Source organism: Lycorma delicatula, chromosome 6, assembly GCF_047948215.1.
Source record: "Lycorma delicatula isolate Av1 chromosome 6, ASM4794821v1, whole genome shotgun sequence".
Classification (NCBI taxonomy): Eukaryota; Metazoa; Arthropoda; class Insecta; order Hemiptera; family Fulgoridae; genus Lycorma; species Lycorma delicatula.
The window spans coordinates 153,251,058-153,274,252 of NC_134460.1; the positions used below are offsets into that span (position 1 = coordinate 153,251,058).

A 23,195-nucleotide genomic window follows, 5' to 3' on the forward strand; every position below is an offset into this window, starting at 1 on the left:
CCCCTCCACTTTTCACCAGAGAGAGATTACAGCAGCAGTGAAAAGGATGCATCTGGATAAGGCGCTGGGACCAGACCTTTTGCCAAATTTGGCATTTAAGTTGGCTGTTGGAGCGGACCCTGATGCCTTTTTGAAGGTATACAATAATTGTTTAAATGAGGGGGTGTTCCCTCAGAGGTGGACGCACAGCGCCTGGTCGTGGGTCCCTAGCCAAGAAGAGAACCAATGCTTCTGTCCTCTTATAGACACTGGCGATGATCGACATCATGCCAAAGATACTCCAGCGCATGCTGCTGCAGAAGCTGACCAGAGTTATTGAGGATGCAGGGGGACTTTTGAATAAACAATTCGGTTTTCAGAGAGGAAGATCTGCTTTGGACATGATCCCATCGCTCAGATACAAGGCTCATACACAATAATCAAAACCTGGATGGCCAGAGTCGGGTTAACTATGGCTCCAGATAAGACGGATATTTTTATGATTACAGCAACCAACTGAAAACGCCAACATTGAAGATGGTGCTTGAGGACTAAAGGATAGTTTCAAGGACTGCAATAAAATATCTTGGAATATGGATGAACGCCAGAATATGTTTCAGCCCCAACGTCTTGGAGGCCTGCTTTGAAGGCTGAAAAGGTCATGCATCTGTATACCAGATTACTGTCGAACTGTGGGGGACCTCGGTTCCCCACAGGAAATATTTCTCCCATGGGAAATATTGGACACCATAGATAAAAGGGAAATGTTCCTGCCAGTGGAACTGTAGCAGATCATGTTGGATAGCGCGGAGGAGGAGGTTGCTGTCTGGAGTGATATACTCACGTTACTTTACGGTGCCGAGATATGGGGAGGTTTCATTAGATACAGCATATACAGGGGTGTTCTTGAATCAATACACAGAAGGAGCTGCCTCCATGTTACAGCTGCATATCGCACGATTTCTCAAGAGGCAGTCGAAGTGTTGGCGGGAATATTACCTGTCGATCTGGAAATCATCCGCAGAAAGAAGATTAGAAAACAACGGGTGTCAACAATTGTGGAATAAAGAAGAGTGGCTAGCTCCATTATGGAAGAAATGAAGAGAGAATGGCAGATGCGGTGGAACACTAGTAATGGAGACATCGCCTAATTGGGACCTGAGAACTTGGTGCGAGAGAGCCCATGGCTGCTGGATACTGTCTTCACACATTTTCTAGCAGGCTATGAGGGGTTTCAGAGAATACCTTTTTAGTTTTAAGCTAGATCACTTCGCTAGTTGTCCGGTGTGTGTAGACGAAGAAGAGACAGCATATCATGTCTTCTTTCGCAACCTCCGAATTTGAGAATGCGAGAAGGGAAATATTGGACACCATAGATAAAAGGGAAATGTTCCTGCCAGTGAAACTGTAGCAGATCATGTTGGATAGCACGGAAAACTGGATGGCTGTAGCAAGGTTTTCTAGGAAGATCATGGAGGAGCTGTATGTCTTGGAGGAATCTCTTAGGGTTAGAAGAAGTGGTCGTTGGAGAGTGCGAGGGCGGACAGGCGTGCGGCTGAGAGGCTAGGGGGTTCCCTGTACATGTGGGGATCGTCAGGGTGCGATTAGGTCGTGAGCACTCTGCTCCCGCATCCGATGGTGACCCGTGAGGTAAGTATATTATAGTGTTCAATTGTCTGTGATGTATTTGTTTATGTGATTGGATGTGAGTGGCTTTGATGTGATGTGTGGATTGTGCGGTATGAGGTGTGTTTTCTGAGTGATGATGTTTTTCTAAGATTCAGTCTGATGTTTAGTATCTTGTGGGTATGAGATCCATGTCTGTTGACTGTGGTGTTGAATGTGTGTGAGGGCATATTCCTCCTTTCCTGAAGTAATGCACACCAGCTGTACCAGGAAGGGTGGGTAGCCAGGGGTGCAGGTTTAGTCAGTAGTATGCAGGAACACATATGCATTTAATAACGTCTTGTAGAACCTGTTAGTGAGCCCGACACTCTCAGGTGCCCATAATGGTAGGGTTCCTCCACTATTTTTTTTTATAAAAAAATAAAAAGTCGCCCATCTTCCTTCTGACAAACACATTTTTACAGGCTGAACGACCTGAATAAATTTCATCAAGCACTTCTGGAAGTCTCCAGAGAATTTACCTTGAGGAACCAGAAGTGGCAATCATCACTCTACCAACTAGGAAAGCAGCCAGATTAGACAATATCTTCCTGGAGTTTCCTAAACAAATTGGTGTCAAGGTAAAAACATGGCTTCTAGCAGTTTTTAATCTGCCTTAGAAGCAGGTTGCCTAAAACTTTTAAAACAACTAAGATACTAGCTATTCCGAAGCTAAGTAAAGAACAAGATCATTTGGAAATCTATCGTCCAATAGCCCTCTTAAGTGTTTATTATTAGTTTCTCAAGAGAATGCTATCTTGACAGAATTTTACTTGTTCTAGATGCCAGTATACCAGCTGAACAAGCTGGCTTCAGGTCTGAATGAAGCTGCTGTGACCAGGTTCTAGCTCTTATGTATTTTATTGAGAATGGTTTTGACATGAAAAAGAAAACCTCATCAGTGTTCATTGACCTCACAGCCGCTTATGATACAATCTGGAGAAAAGGCCTCTTTCTTAAATTCTACGATCTTATTCTGAGTTCCTTCCTTCTTCAACTTGTAATCTGTGCCAGGGCCAAGCAACAGGTTAATCAAGATCTTCCTGGTTTGTAAGGAAAGATTGTTCTCACACCCATTTTGTTCAAGGTGTATACGGCCGACATCCCCATTATCCATGCAGGAAGTTTATCTATGTCGATTATATTGCTTTAGCTTATCAAAACAAGAACATCCAAAAAACTGAAATCACACTCATCAACGATCTTGCTGTTTTTAAAACTATTTTATAACCTTGAAGTGTAAACCCAACCCAACAAGGATAGAAGTAGCCTGCTTTCACTTAGCAATTGACTAGCCAAACATAATATGTGTTAAGATGGTGTAAGATTTAAACATAACAAACACCCACAGTAACTGAGAGTTACTGTAGATCATGCTCTTACATTCAGAGATCACCTTCAAAAAAACTACAGCAAAGATAAGAGTCAAGTCCAATATGTGCAGCATCTTGCTGGATCAATTTGGAGTGTCATGCTAAAGTCCTGCATACCACAGGTTTGTCCTTGGTTTATTCCTTTGCTGAATACTGTGCTCCTGTGTGGCTAGATAGTGTCCATCTTAGAGAGGTCAATGTCCAGCTGAATAGGGTCATGAGGACAAGTAATGGCACCCTCATGGCGACATCTCTTCCATGGTTTCCAGTGCTGTATAACATAACGCCCCCTGAAATTCAATGCAAAGAGGCACTATTCAGAGAGAACAGTAAAATCAAATGTTCTCCGCATCTTACCATCTTGCAAGATAACCCTCTCCAAGAAGGGCAGCTCAGGATAAGAAACCCACCTCTGAGGTAGCTTCCCAGTTAATTGAAATAGATTTTTCTCCTAAAACTAGCCGGACAATATTCTGGGATAAGTTCAATGGACGGAATAATTTTTAGTCTTTGACCCCATGAACGAAATGTGTGGAATGAACTTTCCTCGAAAGGAATGGACTTTCTTGAATTTTTTCTGTACTGGATTGGGCAGGTGGCAGTTATTAGAAGTTTAAATGGTGACTGACATGTGATCAGTAAGGATGAAGAAAGGATTTTAAGTTAAGAAATAGACAAATTCTTAACATTTTTAGTAGCTTTCCAAAACCTTTTTGTTATATTGTCTTAAATCAACCGACCGTAAAATATGATAATTGAAATTACTGTGCATCATATTGATAAGTTTCAAACAACTTAGTTTGTGTTATTTTATTTATTGCAATATCTGTTTTATTTCATTTGTTATTTGTACTCTTAAATCAAATAAAACTTTTTTTTAGACCTATCATTTACTACCTGATGAGTTAGTGGATCTAATTTCTTTAACACCTGGTGAAGATAAATTGGTAATTTCAGTGTTCTGGGAAATTGATGCTGATGGAAATATAATATCTAATCGTTTTGCTCGTTGCATCATTAATTCATGTGTCAAGTTAGCCTATGAAGACGTACAGGTTTGTTATAAGTAAATCTTTTTTTATAAAATCAGCTTCTTTATGTGGCTTATAGATTAATTTCGACTTTTTTTATTGTTGAAGTTCAGTTAATATGAAAGTATTTATTAGTAATCTTACTAGTTGTTTGAGCTCAGTTCAGGTAATTACTTACACACCCTTTTTTATACAAAGAAATTAAATTTTTGATCAAGTAACATAAAATCATTTATGTTTATATCCTCAAATTTCATCTAAAACATTTACGTAATTGATAGTGATATATAAAGAAAACCAAAATGATCAGAAACTTTCTTGCCCAAAAAATAACAATTTTGGTGAATAGTTTTTTCAGAAATTTAGTAAATGTAAAGTTCAAGTAAATTTTATTTATGAATTTGTGTCAATATGGAAATGAAATTTCTGCTAATAATTACTTGAATTTGAAATTATGTTTTAGAGATCATATTGATGATATAAAAAAGTTGATGCTAGGGAAAAGTTTAATTTAAAAATTAAGTATTAAATTTGACTTAAAATTAATCGGAAAGTCCAATTAAAGTTCAGTTGAATTACAATGAATTTATTTAATATATTTAGATATTGTAATGTATCACTGTCCAGAGTAACCTCCAAAATCCTTATATCTAAAATGTTTCTAAAGCATTAATGGACAGTTAACATTAATATCCATTATTATATATCGATTATTTCATTAATATATATTGATTAACATTAATATCTAAAGCATTAAAGGTGTAACAGTTGAAATTGTGAAAAAATATCCTTTATTGTTCTACACTCAAATGAAAGTTGGCTGTATGGTCATGACTATTTGTATCTCTAAATAACTAGTTTAATGTAATTAATCATTCTCTGAGGTTTTGCAAAATGATCTTCATCATCCAAAAATGGTTTATTTTTCTTTGATCTTTCCTTGCAAAATTACTCACAGAAGTCTGTTCGTGATCAAAATATTCTAATTTACATATTTTTATAGTTCGTTTTTTCTCTTCAGTCATTTGACTGGTCTGATGTAACTCCAAGATCCCTTATCTAGTACCAGTCGTTTATTTCGGTATACCACCTACATCCTACATCTCTAACAATTTGTTTTATATATTCCAAAACATTGCCTGCCTGCACAATTTTTTCTATCTATATGTCCTTCCAATATTAAAGCGATTATTCCAGGATGCCTTAATATGTGGCCTGTAAGTCTGTCTTTTCTTTTAACTATATTTATCCAAATGCTTCTTACTTCAAGTTTCCACAATACTTCTTCATTTGTCACTTTATCCATCCATCTGATTTTTAACATTCTCCTATAGCACCACATTTCAAAAGCTTCTAATCTTTTCTTTTCAAGTATTCCAATTACCCAAGTTTCACTTCCATATAAAGCTACACTCCAAACATACTTTCAAAAGTTTTTTCCTGGTATTTAAATTCATTTTTGATGTGAGCAAATTATATTTCTGACTGAAGCTTGTTTTGCCTGTGCTATACGGCATCTTATTTCCTTTTCACTACTTATCCGACGGGAATTACTGATCAGAGAATGAATGAGGATGAAATATATCAGTGTGAGTGAGGTGTAGTCTTGTAGTCTCAGGTTGATCATTTCTGAGTTGTGTGGTTAATTGAAACCAAACCAGCAAAGAACACCGGTAACCACCAGTACTGGTATTGCTATTCACCGGTATGTGAATACTAGAACGTTCTAGTACTCAAATCTGTATAAAAGTAACTGCCTTTACTAGGAATTGAATGCTGGAACTCATGACTTCCAAATCAGCTGATTTGCGAAGATGCGTTCACCACTAGAACAACCCGGTGAATAGGCATTTTACATCACTCCTGCTTTGTCCATCTTTAGTAATTCTACTTCCCAAATAACAAAATTCTTCTAGCTCTGTAATCTTTTCACCGGTCCTTCTACATTATTTCTACTACATTTTATTACTTTCGTTTTGTTCTTGTTTATTTTCATGCAGTAGTTCTTGTGTAGGACTTCATGCCATTCACTGTTTCTTCTAAATTTTTTTTACTCAGCAAGAATTACTATATCATCAACAAATAGTAGCATCTTTATCTTTTCACCTTGCACTGTTACTTTGGATCTAAATTGTTCTTAACATCATTAACTGCTAGTTCTTATGTTCTTTAATTATTACTGTTGCAGTTTGGTTCCTGTAAATGTTAGCAATTGTTCTTCTATCTCTATATTAGAACCCTAATTTTTATAAGTGCTGAACATTTTATTCAGTCTACGTTATCAAATGCCTTTCCTGTCTATAAATGTCATCTATGTTGGTTTGTTTTTCTTTAATCTTTTTTCTACTATTAATCTGAGCTTTAAAATTGCTTCTCTTGTCCCTATACTTTTCCTGAAACCAATTGGTCTTCTCCTAATACTTCTTCCACTCTCCTCTCAATTTTGTACAGAATTCTAGTAGTTAAGATTTTTGATGCATGAGTAGTTAAGCTACTTGTTCTGTATTCTTCACATTTATCTGCTCCTGCTTTGTTTGGTATCACGACAATAACACTCCTTTTTAAAGTCTGACGGAACTTCCCCTTTTTCGTAAATATTACACACCAGTTTGTATAATCTATCACTTCCTCACCAGTACTGCGCAGTAATTCTGCAGGTATTCCGTCTATTACAGGAGCCTTTCTTCCTTTCAAATCTTTTAATGCTCTCTTACATTCAGAGCTCAGTATTGCTTCTCTTCTTTCATCCTCTTCGACTTCCTCTTCTTCCTCTATAACACCAATTTCTAATTCATTTCCTCCGTATAACTCTTCAGTATATTCCACTCACCTATCGACCTTTCCTTTCGTATTATAAATCGGTGTACCATCTCTGTTTAACACATTATTAAATTTTAATTTATCTTCCACAAAATTTTCCTTAACTTTCCTGTATACTTTGTCTATTTTACCAATGATCCACTTTCCACTTCTGAACACTTTTCTTTAATCTATTCTTCTTTTGCTAGTTTACACTTCCTGTTTATAGTATTTCTTAATTGTCAATAGTTCCTTTTACCTTCTTCATAACTAGCATTCTTATATTTTCTATGCTCATCCATCAGGTGCAGTATATCCTTTAATATCCACGGTTTTCTACCAGTTCACTTTGTTCCACCTAAGTTCACTTCTGCTAATTAAGAATTTCCTTTTTAACATTCTCCCATTCTTCTTTTACATTTTCTACTTTATCTTTTTACTCCGACCTCTTGCAATATCCTCCTCAAAAATCTTCTTTACCTCCTCTTCCTGTAGCTTCTCTAAATTCCACCAATTCATGTGACACCGTTCCTTCAGGGTTGTAAACCCCAATCTACATTTCATTATCATTAAATTATGGTCACTATCAATGTCTGCTGTAGTATAAGCTTTGTAGTCAACGATTTGATTTCTAAATATTTGTTTAACCATGATATAATCTATCTGATATTTTGTGGTATCACCTGGCTTTTCCATATGTATATTCTTCAATTCTGATATTTAAACTGGGTGTTGGCAATTACTAAATTATACTTTGTGCAAGACTCAATAATTCGGTCCTCTCTTTCATTCCTTTTGCCCAGCCTGTATTCACCCACAATATTTCCTTCCTTACCTTTTCCAGTGTTTGCATTTCAATCTCCAACTATAATTAAATTTTATCCTTTTATGTGCAATTCTTTTGTCAATTTCTTCGTATACACTACCTCATCATCATCGTGGGTACTTGTAGGCATATGGATATTAACAATCATTGTCGGCTTAGGTTTTGATATTATCCTGATTACAATGATTTGTCGTTAAGATTTTTGGTATATTCTATTCACTTCCCTTTCTTCTTGTTCATTTCAAAACCTGCTCCTGCCTGCCCTTTATTTGATTCTGAGTTAATTATTCTAAACTCGCCTGACCAAAAGTCATTTTCCTCTTCCCACCGAACCTCACTAATTCCTACTTATAAACTTAAAACATACCACTGATAAACTTCTAACATTCCATGCTCTGTCTCGTGGAATGCTATTTTTTAATTTTCTGGTGACCCCTTCCTTCCCATCCGGAGATCTGAACAGGGGACTAGTTTACCTCTGGAATATTTTACCAAGAAAGGCAAATTCGTCTTTGTTACATGAAAATGCAGAGAGCTACATTATCTTGAAAAAAAAAACAGCTGTAGTTTTCCATTGCTTTCAGCTGTGCAGTACTCAGAAGATACTCAATCCTCTGAGTACTGCATGATACGGTTAAGGCCTCCTGATCTATGCCCTTAACAACTACTGAAAAAGCTGCTGCCCTCTTTCAGGAATCATTCCCTCGTCTGCCTCTCTGATATGGTTGCATCTTCGGTCCAGCTACTCTGTATCACTGAGCACTCAAGTCCCCTCACCATTGGCAAGGTCTCATGATTCATAGAGGGAGTTTATAGTTCTAGTAAAACAAATATTTAAGATTTATAAACACCTGCCATCTCATCAAATATACACCATTCTTTATACCTCAAAGTCATTCACCTGCAATTATTTTAAGTATATGCAATAATTTTATTTATGTAATTAAAATGTTAGTATTGCATGTAATGGAAGAAAAGTAGAGAGAGTTGTATAACTGCCAAATGATTGTTTTACCCCTTCCATTCTCAAAGGTTAAGTTAAAATTGTGTATTACAGCATATTAATAAAAATGTCTTATAAATGATGTTCATAATACACATAGTTACAAAAATCAAGCCAGCAATGTATACAGCAATACTGGATAACAGAATTACATTCAAAAACTGTTTACAAAAATATTAGTTAACATCTAAAACTAAATGACCACTTGGTTAACAATAATCAGTAGACACTAAGGAAAAGATTATACGAAGCTTGGCTGATAAATTTTGCACACTAGTGTGCTACACGGAGACAAAAGGTACTATTGAGTTGGGTGTGGCAGCACGTGATAGCTAAAATCCTCCTCTACAAACCTGAATTTCTTCTGAAAACCTGACGGATTTCAACAATACGTTGAAATCCGTCTACCGGTTTGTATTCAGTAGCAGTTAAAATGGAGTCGAGTACCTCGCAGTGGACAACCAGTTTCTGTGACCGACGAGAAACATTAAAAGCAGATGGATGATTTGCTTCAAAGTGACCAGCAAATTGCCCAGTAACTCATCACTGTTCAGTTAGCCATATCTAAAGAACAAGTAGGCCTATTATCGATCAATTGGTTTACTGTATAATCTGTGCACGATGGTTACTGTGCAAACTCTCTGATGGCTCTCTGCAAGCAGAAGTTTCAGCCTATTCTGCAGGGGGAACACACAAGGTGGGTACCTTATGATGTTTACCGGTCGCCACACCCCCTCCTCCGTTCCGAGCCCTGAGGGGCTTCATCGTCATCTTTAGACCCTTCAACTGATTATATCTCAGTCATCAGCCAGGCCTTGATTGGGTGCCACCGATATAAATGCCTCGGCAGACGTTTGCATCAGTAAAATACAAATCAAGTTTTGCCTTCACGTAGGCCTCAAACAGACATCACATACAACCTAACACGATTCCCTGAAACTAACTAACCGAAACTGCGGCGCGGACCCGCACCTTCTCCAAATTTGATATTACCATTCGTGACTGTGGCCTCAGAAAACGAATGAGTTGAAAGTTAAATTAGTGCTTCACTCATACCAATCAAAATTATGTTTTGTGCAACATATAAATTCACACCTGCACCCAAATAAGTCGACCAGATTAAGTCACATAATAAGGGGTACGTAACCACATTCCGGTCCGCGGAGGAGCCGGGGGACAAACCTCACACCACCACCCGGTCCCATCATGGAGTCTTGCGCGGCATTACCAAGTCACAATCAGGACCGCCACCAGCAGAACGAAGGACCGGCATGCGACCGGGAGCACGCTCCTGGTTCGGTGGCCCATGGTTGACTGGGTGCAACCAGGGGTGTGCTCCATACCTCGGGCCATACCACGGGCAACCATACCTCGCCGGCAGGAGCCCCAAATTGAATCATAAACAATACCAATATAGCCATGGAACGATGCCAATGCGCCTACCTCCAACCAATCCAATGCCTAGGCTGGAACCCTAGCCACCCGGGAACCTGCCATGATGAAATACCTCGACTAAACTCGCTCTGCAGACCTACACACCGCAAGGGCGCGAAGAAAACCCACCACTATAGACCACTCCTTGCGGATCATCCAGTTAATATGGAGATCCAGAAAGAAATATATTCTCTCAAGTCCCCTAACAGGCTCTGTGCGACTTCCACTTCTTCCCTCATCTCTAGAGGTATCTCCAACGTAATACACCACTGACAATGAGGTGAAATAAGCTGTGGCCACTTGGATCTGAGAAAGACTGCTAGAATTTTTCAATGATGTTATGCAAAAATTTGTCACACGGGAAAAGTGTAGCAATGTAAACAGGGATTATATTGAAAAATAAATACTGCATTTTGTAGCTAAGATATTATACTTTTATTCATTTTTTATTTCATTCCAATATCTCTTTTCATTCCCATGCTATGCATATATGTGCAAAATTTATCAGCTGAGCCTTGTTTAAGTTAATAGATAAATGAAAATAAAAGAAATAATTGACAAGTAATACGTACGAAACAAGTTATTTATATGAGATGTGATTGGAAAGTTTTTAAGACTGGCTTGTAATTTCAAAAAGGGCAGTACTTTCTAGCTATTGTAATGGATCTCCTTCTGATGAACACAATGGCTCCAATAGTGTTTCCACTTTTGGAAGCATTCCTGGAAATTTTCTATCTTAAGGGTGTTAAGAACCCTCTCATATTTGCTTGGATATCTTCAACCGAATCAAATTCGTTCCCTTTCAGCAAAAATTTTAATTTAGAAAACAGGTAGAAGTCAGCAGGGGCTAAATCAGGGGGTTTGTGAAAGCACAGAAATTTGACCAAAAATTCCGCAATCGAGAATGCACGATGAGCTGGTGCATTATTGTGGTAGAGGATCCAATTCTTGTCTCATCACAGTGCAATGCTTTTCTTCTGTACATTTTCACAGAAAGGCTGAAGGACACTTTTATAGTATTCCTGGTTGACTGTTTGCATCCTAGGGATAAATTCGTGATGCATGCTACGTGTAGAATCAAAGAAAACCACCCATATTGTCTTCACATTTGTCCAACTTTGTCATGCTTTTTTTGGTGGTGGCAAATTTGGACTCTTCCATTGTGGTGATTGTGCCTTTGTTTCTTGGTTATACAAATAAAAACCCATGATTTGTTTCCTGTAATTACCCTATTTAACAAGTCTGGGTCAGTTTCATCTCTACTGATCAGTTCTTGGGACACTTCAAATCGATGTTTCTGCTGGTCTAACAACAATTTCAAAATGAATTTCATGGACGCTGTATACATGTTTAGATCTTCAGTTAAAATTGACCAAACTACAAAGAAACTTAAATTCTGTTCATCAGCCATTTCCTTAATTGTATTTTTACAATCAGAGTGCACTAAATCGTGAACTTTCACTATGTTTTCATTGGTTATTGAGGTGGAAGACCAGCCAGACCAGGGTCATCACAGCCACCTTTGAACCTGCTGAACAAGATAAAACCATTTGACCAGTTCAGACATTTATCCCTGAAAACTGTTTTTAAGCGTTCATAAGTCTCCAAAACTGATTTCCTGGTTTTCAAACAAAATTTGACACAAACTTGCTGTTCCGTTTTTGCATCCATTTTGTGAAATCGATTATCTGCCAAGAACTGAAGACATGTCTTCACTCACCAAGATGCCACTCTCTGAACACAGTTATCACTGTGATCTTTCAGGATGTTTAAAAGGCAAAACACGCTTCCCTTCCACACTCACAGGCAAACCTACTTCCTCCTATTGAGCAGTGGGAGTTTCTGTCTTAAAACTTTCCAGTCACATTTTGTAGTGATGATTTTAAAATAATAGTAAAAAATTGAAACAACTATGTAATTTGGTTAATCTCAGTAGAAAGCATATATTCATTTAAAAAAAACATGTATATCACTGAAACCTTCAACTCAGATTTCCCACCATGACCTAATGGATATCTCTTATGAAGATTGGATAGATAAAAATTTATTATCAGTAAACATAAAAATATGAACTTTAATCCATTCAAAGAGATATTCCTTACCTTGAAGAAAATTTAAGGGACAGGATAACAATTTAATGTTCTGATTGAAATTTTTTAAAAAAAGATTAAAATAAATTCAAAATTCTGTTGTACGTATATTGGCCCCTACTGTTGATCAGCAATGAAGTTTCTACATCTCTGTAGATAAAATAAATTTCCCATGTAGTTTTTGTTTGTTAGGTAGATTTTAAAAAAAATTATCATCTACAAACTAATTTTGTAACCAGTTTCCAGGCAATACTGAACTATTGTCGATTTCTCTGGTCTTCTTGTTTATAACAAGCCAAATGCTGTTATATTTTTGTTTGTCTTTTTTTTAACCTTCTTTAGCTTCAATTTTATAACTCCAGTCAAATTCCTTGAATCAGGTTATTTCCTGTAAAACCACTTTTTACTATTTTAACATTAGAATTGCTTTTTTTATAACAGGAAATTTTACAAGAAGATAAGGGTAATCTTCAAAATCAAGAAAATTCTAAAGAAATATTTGGTGAATTTAAGATAAGTGACTGCATAAAGAATATTAAAACTTTATATCGGATATCAAATAAATTGGAATTAAAAAGATCAGAAAAAGGATTTTTATGTAGTTCTAAAGTTGAGCTTCAATATTCTTTTGATCCTATTACTAAACATCCTAAATCATTAAAAGCTTTTGTAAAAAATGATGTTCTTAAGTAAGTTATCTTTTTTATGTGTAGATTATTTAGACCTAATTATATTTATCCACTTATTTAGATTTAATTATATTTATCCACATGCAAAAGACTTGCGAGTTAGTGAAAAAAAATCATGTTTTTTCTTGTAAAAATTTGTGATGAAATCTCATATATGAGTTTTTAGCAGTTATATAAAGTCAAGAATAGCGGTCAGGTGTGCTAGATTTAAAATTATGAGATACTGATCTCTTCATTTTCCTCTATTACATTATAGCAGCTATAAAAAGTATACATAAAAATAATTTATTATCAATTTTACATTGATTAACACTTATCAGCCAAGAATTTTAAAGAAAATCATAAATTACATTATGTAGAGTAGTACTTCTACAAAAAAAAACTTACTTTGGACAGTTCTAACTTTAATTCTGCATAAATACGAGATGTGTTTTTAAAGTAAGGACTGTTTTGAATTTGTTGCTTATATACGTGATGTAAACAGATGGCGCTTGTGTAGCTGTTATTTCAGTCAATAGTTAAATCATTTTGTTATTAGTTGTTTATATTCATCCATTTATAAAGAGTCCTATAATTAATTATGCTGCCAAGTGCGAAGTACAACGAATAATCTGATTATTGATGGAAGAAAACAACTCTGTGGTTTAATTCACAGGCCATATGTTATGAGTGACCCAGAAATAAGATGGTGCTACTCATTTTGAGAAGGGTGAACAAATGTTCATGATGAAGACGTAGCAGCCAGCTATCAGTGATACGAATTATTTAATTGAAAAAGGGACATTCATTATCTGGACCTAAGAATTAAATTGATTGTGCATGAAATATTTAAGCTTACTTTTATTAAAATTTTCACATTAATTTCATGTTGGCATTTGAAGTTAATTTGAATTGTATAAATACAAATTGTGGAAAAAAAAAGAGAAAAAATAATATAATACAATATGTATTTGAGTGAGCAGTATAAAATAGTGCGGATCCTACCCTACTAAATGGCATTTATATGTGTGTCTGTGTGCGTCCCCCGTTGCTTAGCACCAGAATGTACCGATCACTAGCAGAAAATCCCAATTTGTTAGTACATGACTCGTGGTGTTCAGGTGAATACTTGTTATATATTGATGTACCATATATACAGAGTGTTTCTAAATTGGTGAGCTGGCTATACTTTTTCAGATTCTACTTGTAAAATTAAATATAAAATATCCATAGGGAAAATGATAATTTCTCCTGCGTTCTCCCACTGTCCGCCATTTTGTTATTTTTATATAAAAATTTATATCTTAAGTTCGGTTAGAGGAATCACATTAATATTTGGTTAAGCGTCATGGTAATAAAATTTTAAAATTAGTAAAAAATCAGGAATTAAATACCTTCGCAAACTACGAAATGGCAGCCATGTTTATTTTTCAGTCCACTATATCTCTGTAAATATTACCTTTATCAAAATTTATGTTTTGCTAAAATATGAAGCCTTTTATTTTGAATAAAATTGCATTCTATTTTTTAAAATTGGTTAACAAATAGCTGAGTTATACCAGAAAATTGATGTAATTTTGTGTCTGTTTTCCTGTCCTCCAATTTCACTTACCTTCAATTCGATTAAATATTAATTGTTAATTCTAGTATTGTAAATTTTTTTTTCTTTTGTCTTCAGTCACTTGACTAGTTTGATGCAGCTCTCCAAGATTCCCTATCTAGTGCTAGTCGTTTCATTTCTGTATACCACCTACATCCTACATCCTACATCCCTAACAGTTTGTTTTACATATTCCAAACGTTGCATGCCTGCACAATTTTTTCCTTCTACATGACCTAATATTAAAGCGACTATTCTGGGATGGCTTAATATGTAGCTTATAAGTCTATCTCTTCTTTTAACTATACTTTTCCAAATGATTCTTTCTTCATCGATATGCCGCAACACCTCTTCATTTGTCACTTTATCCACCCATCTGATTTTTAACATTCTCCTGTAGCACCACATTTCAAAAGCTTCTAATATTTTCTTCTCAGGTACTTGGAACGTCCAAGTTTCACTTCCATATAAAGCAACACTCCAAACATACTTTCAAAAATCTTTTCCTGACATTTAAATTAAATTAATTTTTGATGTAAACAAATTATATTATGTAAACTAATTATTGTAAATTAGTATCAAATTAAGTAATAATTTTTTCACAATAATAGACCTAATAATTAAAAAAATAAAACGACTATCTGCGATAATCTTACATTAATTATTGTAGAACATTATGTGTACTTAAACAGTTAACAATTGTTAAAAGTTATCAGAGATATTGAAAGTGTCCACCATTAGAAATTACACAAGCCTCCAGTCTTTTTCTGAGAGATTGTCTTAACCTTCAAAATTTAAATGTTTTAATTCTACAAGTAGAATCCGAATAAGTATAGCCAGCCCACCATTTTAGGAACACCTGTATATCAAAGTTTTGTGGAAATTTAGTACTTTTTAGCCGGATCCGAATTTTCGGATGAAAATCGTAAGTATCTCGAAAACGGTTGGTCCTAGCGCTCTGAAAAACTAGCTCGATCCCCTGCGACGTTATCCCTTCCGCTCCCAGTGGTACCCGTCGGATGATAATATTTTCAAGTATTCCCGGGGCCCCGTTCATAAATTGGGGAGGGGTTGCAATGGGGTTCCACCGTAATATCTCGGCAACCGCTCTTCCGATTTTCAGGATTCAAACGGTGTATGTATCAACAAGTCGAGCGCTAACTGTTTAACGCATCGGGTAAACTCTTGATCGATCGGATCTTGGTTATCCGGAAATTAAATCTTTTACAATTTAATGATACAGGGACAGTATCTCAGAATGGATTTGACAACAAGCTTTGATGGTGATATGTAAGATTATGTGAAAGTCAGCTTCAAATTAAAAATTTATGTTTTTGCCATATTTTTCTTGTGTGATAAATGTCATAAAAGGTGGGGACCAAATACGCTTAAGAAAAAATTGCCAAAAACATCAAATTTTTAATTTGAACCAATGACTTTCACGTATCTTTACACCATCAAAGCTTGTTGTCAAATTCATTCTAAGATACCGTCCTAAAATAATTTTTCACCTTTTAGTGCATTTAATTTAAGAGTGGTGTTTTAAACATTTTTTTTACATATTTTTAATTTATTTATGTGATTGTTTTTTTTTTAATAAAATAATGAACTATAAGCAAAAAGTAGGCACCGGAATGTACTGATCACTAGCAGAAAATCCCAATTCATTAGTATCAATTTCTAATGTAACTTTCATTATAACAATTTTCATCATTCAGAAAAAAATTTTTTACATAAGAGGCAATCAATTTTGGACACCTAATAATCACATTCTGAGATGCCGCCCACCAGGGCAACTGGCCCAGAGGGCCTAGCTGCGAAGGCGTGCCATAGCTAGTATAATACTGCTGATATATATATATTAAATATTGCAAATTTAAAAAATTTGCTATATTATCGATTAATAATCTTGTCACAGTGCTTTATTAGACATGAATTATTTAGTTGATTTAGGGTTGTCAGTTTAATAATATTGAGCCTTTTAAACATTATAGCAACAGAGTGCTCTGAAATATTTATATAATTATGAAATATTTTAACTGCTAATGATTCTTTCTGTGATCTTATATGTGCACCCTGTGGTCAGTAGCTCTTACATATATTAAAACTGAATTATTACACTTGTTATTAAAAGTAATTTACTATTCAGTTTAGTCTCAAATTTTCGTTTAATTTTTTAAAGGTTTTACTTTTATTTTAAATTGAACATCTTATAACTTTTAGGATGATCGAGGAATTTATGTTATTGGCAAATAAAACAGTAGCCAGTCAATTGTTTGATGTTTATCCAGAAATTTCTCTCTTCAGAAAACATAGTCATCCAAATGTAAATTTAATGAGTGAATTAAAGACATTATTATTCAGTTGTGGAGTTGATATCGATATTAATTCTTGTAGAAGTTTATGCAAATCGTTATTGAAGTATAAGAAAAATGAAATCATGATTTTGGTTTTGTCTAAACTCATTATTTTAAAAATGACGGTAAGTTAAATGACATTTTTATTATTTTAACTTAGCCTTTGATAATAAAAATTTATTTTTTCTCCTAAATTTGTAACAAAAAAAGGGATAGAATTTATAAACTTTAAATCTGGTTTCATAAAAGTAGAGGAAAATTACTTTTAAGTAATATTATGAATCTGCATGCTGTGGAGTCTTTCTTCACTTGGCTAATTCAGTTCAGATGAGTCATTACTCATATAAACAACAGATGTAAAATGTTTAATTGTTGAATCAAAGTAGTAATGACTATGATGAAGAGTATCAGTAAGTATTACAGTAATAGAAAAAAAAATCTTGTAGGCTCAATTCAAAAATGTTGATTTTCAAATTAAATATATTCCAAGATATATACCTACATTTAACCAAATAGAAAAAACTTTGCTGAAATGAAACAACTAAAAATTGCTAGTTAAAATCTGGGAAGGAAAACAAATCTACAAATATATCAACCTTACTGGGATGATATTTTTCATTCTTTTATACACAATGGTTCAGGATTTTTCACAGATACTTATATGGTTCTATAAACCACTCTTTCTGGGGTCATACTTTAGTTACCGTCTGCTGTGAATTCACATTGTTGTCAATTTTTCTTTTTAACCATTGTTTGGTAATTCCACATCATTTAGTTATAATTATTCACAATAAATATTATGCGGTCTGTTCAGAAAGTTCTGCCACAGGGAATCCTATGTCAGAATTAAGAGAAAATTGGACAAAGAAAACTCAGAATTTTTAAGAAATCTTTTTTCAACGCAGTAACCTTGCAATTCAATAGATTTTACAGACTTTCCGACTTGTAAATACTCTCAGTGTAATAAAATTTGTTCAACTCTGCAAAATAAACGGTTGACTCAGATTTGACCTCATCATTCAGAGTGAATCTTTTGTCCAGCAATCCATTTCTTCAGGAATGGGAAAAGGAAAAAATCACTGATAGCCAAATACAGCCCATGTGGAAGCACTTCAAAGCATGGTCATGGAGTTTTCCAGCATCAACCCAAGACATGTGTGCAGCGAGGCACATTGTCATGATGAAAGAGCTCTCTTTTGGCCAGATGTAGATGTTTAGCCTGAATAGAACATTCTTCAATCGATCCAGTAGTGAGACATAATATTCCTCAGCAGTGGGTCTTTTTATTGGTAGTTTATGAGCATCGCACTACATTAATCCCAAAAAACCATAACCATGACTTTTCTATCAGATAGAGCATTTACATTTTACTTTGGCACAATTTTTCACCTGCTCCCACTCACTGTTTGGACAGCTATTTGGTCTGTGGCAAGAAGTGATGCTTCATATTTCATTTAATGTTATAAAACATCAAAGAAACCCAGCAGAATAGTGTTTAAATAAGTCTAAATATGTGATCTAGTCAGATAAATAAAGTTATACTGATGTTATGGATGAATTTACTCTACATGGGATGAGAGAAAGTTATGACAGAATAATTTTACACAAATGGTATCGATATTCTGACAGAAATAAACATGATATTGCTCTCATTATTCTAATGTATGGTATTAAATTAATAGGATGAAATGCATTATTTAAGCTGGCCTAATAAAAACTTTGTAATATCAAATAATAGTTGTAAAGTACTTTAATGCCGTTCATTTTTATGTTGAATAAAGTAATTTCAACTATTACCGCATGGCACACTGGCATGAATCGATGTTAGACAACAACAACAGCCAGTCATAAAGAACATGGCATCCAATGGAGTAAATGGATAGGTGGGACAGCGCATTGTAATGAAATTTCTCATGAATGAAGGTGTAAATCTTGGTGAAATTTATTCATGACTCTTTGTACAGTATGGTGATAAGACTCTTAGTCGCAGTAAAACATTTGAGTGGTGCAAACATTTTAAAGAAGGCTGTACATCAATGAGTGAAGATCCCAGTCGAGGTGGTTTGGAGCCACCAAAGTTACGGCCTGTTTTTTTGGGATAAAAATGGCATCATTCGCATCGTCCTACCCAGTGGAGTCAGTAATAACAGCGAGTACTACTGCAAAGTTCTTCAAGATGTACACATTGCTCTCAAGAAAAAATGACCTGGTGCAATCACTAAATGTGTTCTGTTTATGCAGGACAATGCACAACCTCATACAGCCCAATATACGACATGCACATTACAAGATTTTGACTAGGAGTTACACCCTTGTATAGTCCAGATCTCACTTCCAGTAATTTTCACCTGTTCAGGCCCTTGAAATTGTTCATGGAGGCCAGCATTTCAACAGTAACGATGCGATGAAGCAGTCAGTCCTATCTTGGTTTCAAAGTAATGACAAATCTTTCTATACTGCAAGTAGACAAGCACTAGTGAAACGGTGGGATAAATGTTGCAAAGGATTACATAGAGAAATAAACATATTTTTTACTATCATAAGTGTGCTCTATGTTTATTAAAACTTAATAGTCCTGTATTGACCTGAACGCCCCTCATAGATAGTGTACGCTACAAAAAACATTAATCTCTTAAAAACAAAATACCTGAAAACAACCTCTGTCTGTTTAAACCTTACTCCTCATTCACTAATGGAATTATGGATAAATTTATACATAAAATATCTGTAAAAGAACAACTCAAGTCAGTTCATTAGTGCTTGAGCTTTAAGAGAATATAATTACATACATATGAATGTACTGATTTATAAAGAGAAGGGTTTATTGTAAGATAATTTTATTTTGTTATAAATTAACTTTTTTATAGAAATATGATGTGTATGATCTCTATAGATTTAGACATTACTGGGTGAAATTTTAATAATAAAGGTCATAGTATCTAAATTAATTTCCATGTTTCTTTCTGTTACAAATTTTTACTGCATTTTTTTACCTATGTCTTAAGTTTACACAATAAGCCTACATTTTTTTAGCATTCTATTTTAGTTTCTGTGTTCTTTTTTCTTAACAGGGAGCTAAATATTGTTCTGTAAACGACAACAGCCTGCATCATTATGCTTTGAATGTTCCTCTATACACTCATTTTACATCACCTATTAGAAGATATGCAGATATAGTTAATCATCGTCTTTTGGCTGCTAGTATTGGATACACTGAAAAACCTGATTGGTCTCATCAATATGTAATGTCGTATGTATTACCTTATTAAATATCATATTTATTTTAATAATACCTTATATTGTTTTTAAGTCCTGAGAAAAAGTATAACAGAAAGTACGCGTATTTTTATTAGTGATTTTTTATTTTTTCATATTTCTTCTCAGATATTTCTGTATTCTTTTAATGGCTGTCTTTTCTCATCACAAGCAATTATTTGTTACCTAAGTTGCAGGAAAAACAAACAAGATTCCAGCTTTCATCCCTCTTTTTCGCATGTATTCTCTCAACTGCTAAGTTTATAAAAAAATAATATCACAATATCTAATTGACTTCGGATTTGTACAAATTTGCGATACATTAAATCTCCAAAGTAGAGTTATTAATTAAACAGAAAACACACCGACTGAGGTATGTCTTTTTGATCTTTAATTCATTTTCAAACTCTGCGTTTAATAATACTATTCTTATTGTGGTATTATCAGTTATTACTTTCTATTAAGCATAATGTTTGTTTCCAGAAAAAAATCATAGATCAGTTTTCTTCAGTTTGAAATGTAAATTGTAATTTTTTATTTTAAAATAAATTCTTAAATATTATTTAAAATCCTCATTATTAATGTTAAAAGTAAATCGAGACATATACTCCACCACATCACATACTATCCATACAATCAACCTGCAGTAAAGAAAATTGCCTCAGCCTTTCATTTTGAAGGTCTAAGGTTTAAAATCTAGCCAGGCATGACATTTTTCATACGCTGCACAATTTCCATTCTATATTTCCATGTACAAGTTTCAAGCTTATGTGACGAATAATTCATCGAGCAAATCCTTACATCTCGCTTCACACAGGAGCGGATCCAGCAACTGAATTTAGCGAGGGGTCATTGGAGGCAAGAGGTCACATTTTCCTATTTCCTTCTAATTGGGTTGGGTATATAGTATTTCTTACACTTTTATTGGATACATACTGTATGTTCTGAACTATTTTTAATTATGAAAAATTATTTAACCAATAATTTTTATTGCTGTAAAAGAGGCAAAAAGGGGCGGTTTCTGGAAAACCAAAAAGAGTGTTAAGTTTCTTCAATTTTATTTCAATTTATAAAAATTAAGCTGTAAGTTATTCGAAGTGACCCTCATGGAGAATCCAGAAGCTAAGTTTTAAACTTAGATTGTTTAGTCCTAATAATTTTAATCAAAACTGCCATGCAATTAATCAAAATTATATAATAACATAAGAAGGGATAAAAGATAATAAGATGAAGATTTAAATTGAGTTGATTTTATTTGTTCATTGATTTCAATATATACAATTAATTAATACATTACAATCCAAAATTTTTCACATTTTATTTTGTATAATAATTTATTTACAGAATAAATCCAACTCAATGATTACGAATCTTAGCGTACTGATTGATAACGTAATCTATATCAGTTTGCATGTTATTATGATTTATGCATTAGAGCAATATTAGTCTCTCTTAATTGCCTATTAAGAAAAAAGATATATTCACGTTAATTACTGAGTTGCAACTGGTTATTTTGTTGATAAAATGTTTCAATTCTTTTCAACTGGGTTTTCAAAATGCAAGGCCTTTGTGAGGGAGGCCATTGCTCCCCCACTGGCTTCACAACATATAATATTGGACGTATGGTTTTTTGTTCATAATTTAGAATAGTTCCATAAAGAATGAAAGTTAAATTAAAGAAATTGATCTTTTGTAATAAAAAAGTTATAATGAAACTATGCACTTATAACTTACACAAGATTACAGATGTATAAAACAATTAAGAAATATTCTTAATATAGATGTATATTAAGTATAAAATGTTTGTATTAAGTGTAAAATATATATATATACAAAACAGGTAATGTATATTTATTACTAAAAGGGTCAAAAAATAAATAAAATGGCAGATTTTTTTTATAAATAGCGGTTTAGAAAACCTGATATTTTAAAGAATTGTATAGTATCATACTGCCTTACGTAATATATGCTTTTCTTTAGTTTTCTCCTTATTCAGTCTCTGGAATGACCTTTTTCTGTTTCTACTGTCCTACTTGCATAAGAAACAACACTGCCTAGTATAACTGACCTGCAGTCCCAATAAAATGACTCGCCTTTAAGTCTCCACATATGTTCCTATAATAAATACTTTTCTTATTGTTATATATCTCCTTCATTTATACTGCATAAGAAGAATTGATGGTTTCTCATTTCCATTGTGAAGGAGAATGGTGTTTAAACTCATTTTTGAAGGAATCTACAAAAAAATCTGTCTTCTGTAGGATTGTGTTGCTGTCCAATAAAGAATTTACATCATTACAGTACACTATATTATCTTTTAACAAGAACAGGTGCTAAAATTTTTGCTGCCTAACAGAGAAAAATATTTAAATGCTGTTTTCAAGGAGGTTCCAGCCTTTTAACCTTGAAGCCAGTAACTTTGACTGTATTTTAGACAAATTAAGATCGCAAACCATACAGTTGAGTTCTGTTTGAGTAATTTTGTGAGGTTGATGTTCTTGCCTTGGAAATCTCGATCTTTGTCTTCTTCATTACTTTCTAAATCACCATTACTTTCTTCATCAATATTTCTTTCTAAACTCCGTGTTTCTGGAGAAACCTGAACATTTATCAGTTCACTGCATGTGGAATAGGTCTTACAGCTAAAGGAAGACTAGAATATGTGACAGATTTCTTGAATTAACTTCTGCTACCTTTGAATTTTTTGATACAAAAGTAGCTAGCTCTCTGTGGTCCTTAAGTTCTCTTCATATCATAAGAACAGCAAAAGGAATTTGTTGCCGCTGTCCTCTTAGCCAGCTGCTGAGTAAAGTTACACAAGGATAAAGTTACACAGCAGATATGAGGGCCCAAGATTTTCCTGATCTCTTATTTTAGATTAAAAATAGAGTTCATATGATTTTTTAAAAGGAATAATATTTCTTCTTTGATTTTAAAAGTTAATTCTCCACCTGCACGTGCATGCACACACACAGTAAAAATTGTTAGGATGATATATATGGGGAGTTTTCATAAAAATTAAACATTTTTGCAGAAACAATACATGTCTGTATCAGAAAAAGTAGGAATAAATCAAAAGACCAAACTTGTGAAAGAACTTTCATGAAAGCCAATA

At 34.2% G+C, this 23,195-nt stretch overlaps 1 protein-coding gene across 1 annotated transcript in view; it reads left to right on the forward strand.

The window, feature by feature from the left end:
• LOC142326962 (DIS3-like exonuclease 2) overlaps positions 1 to 23,195 on the forward strand; it is a 105,698-nt gene that overhangs the window by 69,216 nt on the left and 13,287 nt on the right. The window contains exons 10-13 of the mRNA XM_075369695.1: positions 3,899 to 4,072; positions 12,642 to 12,889; positions 16,692 to 16,950; positions 19,897 to 20,075. Of these exons, the coding sequence (XP_075225810.1) occupies positions 3,899 to 4,072; positions 12,642 to 12,889; positions 16,692 to 16,950; positions 19,897 to 20,075 (860 nt within the window). The remainder of the gene's footprint in view (positions 1 to 3,898; positions 4,073 to 12,641; positions 12,890 to 16,691; positions 16,951 to 19,896; positions 20,076 to 23,195) is intronic.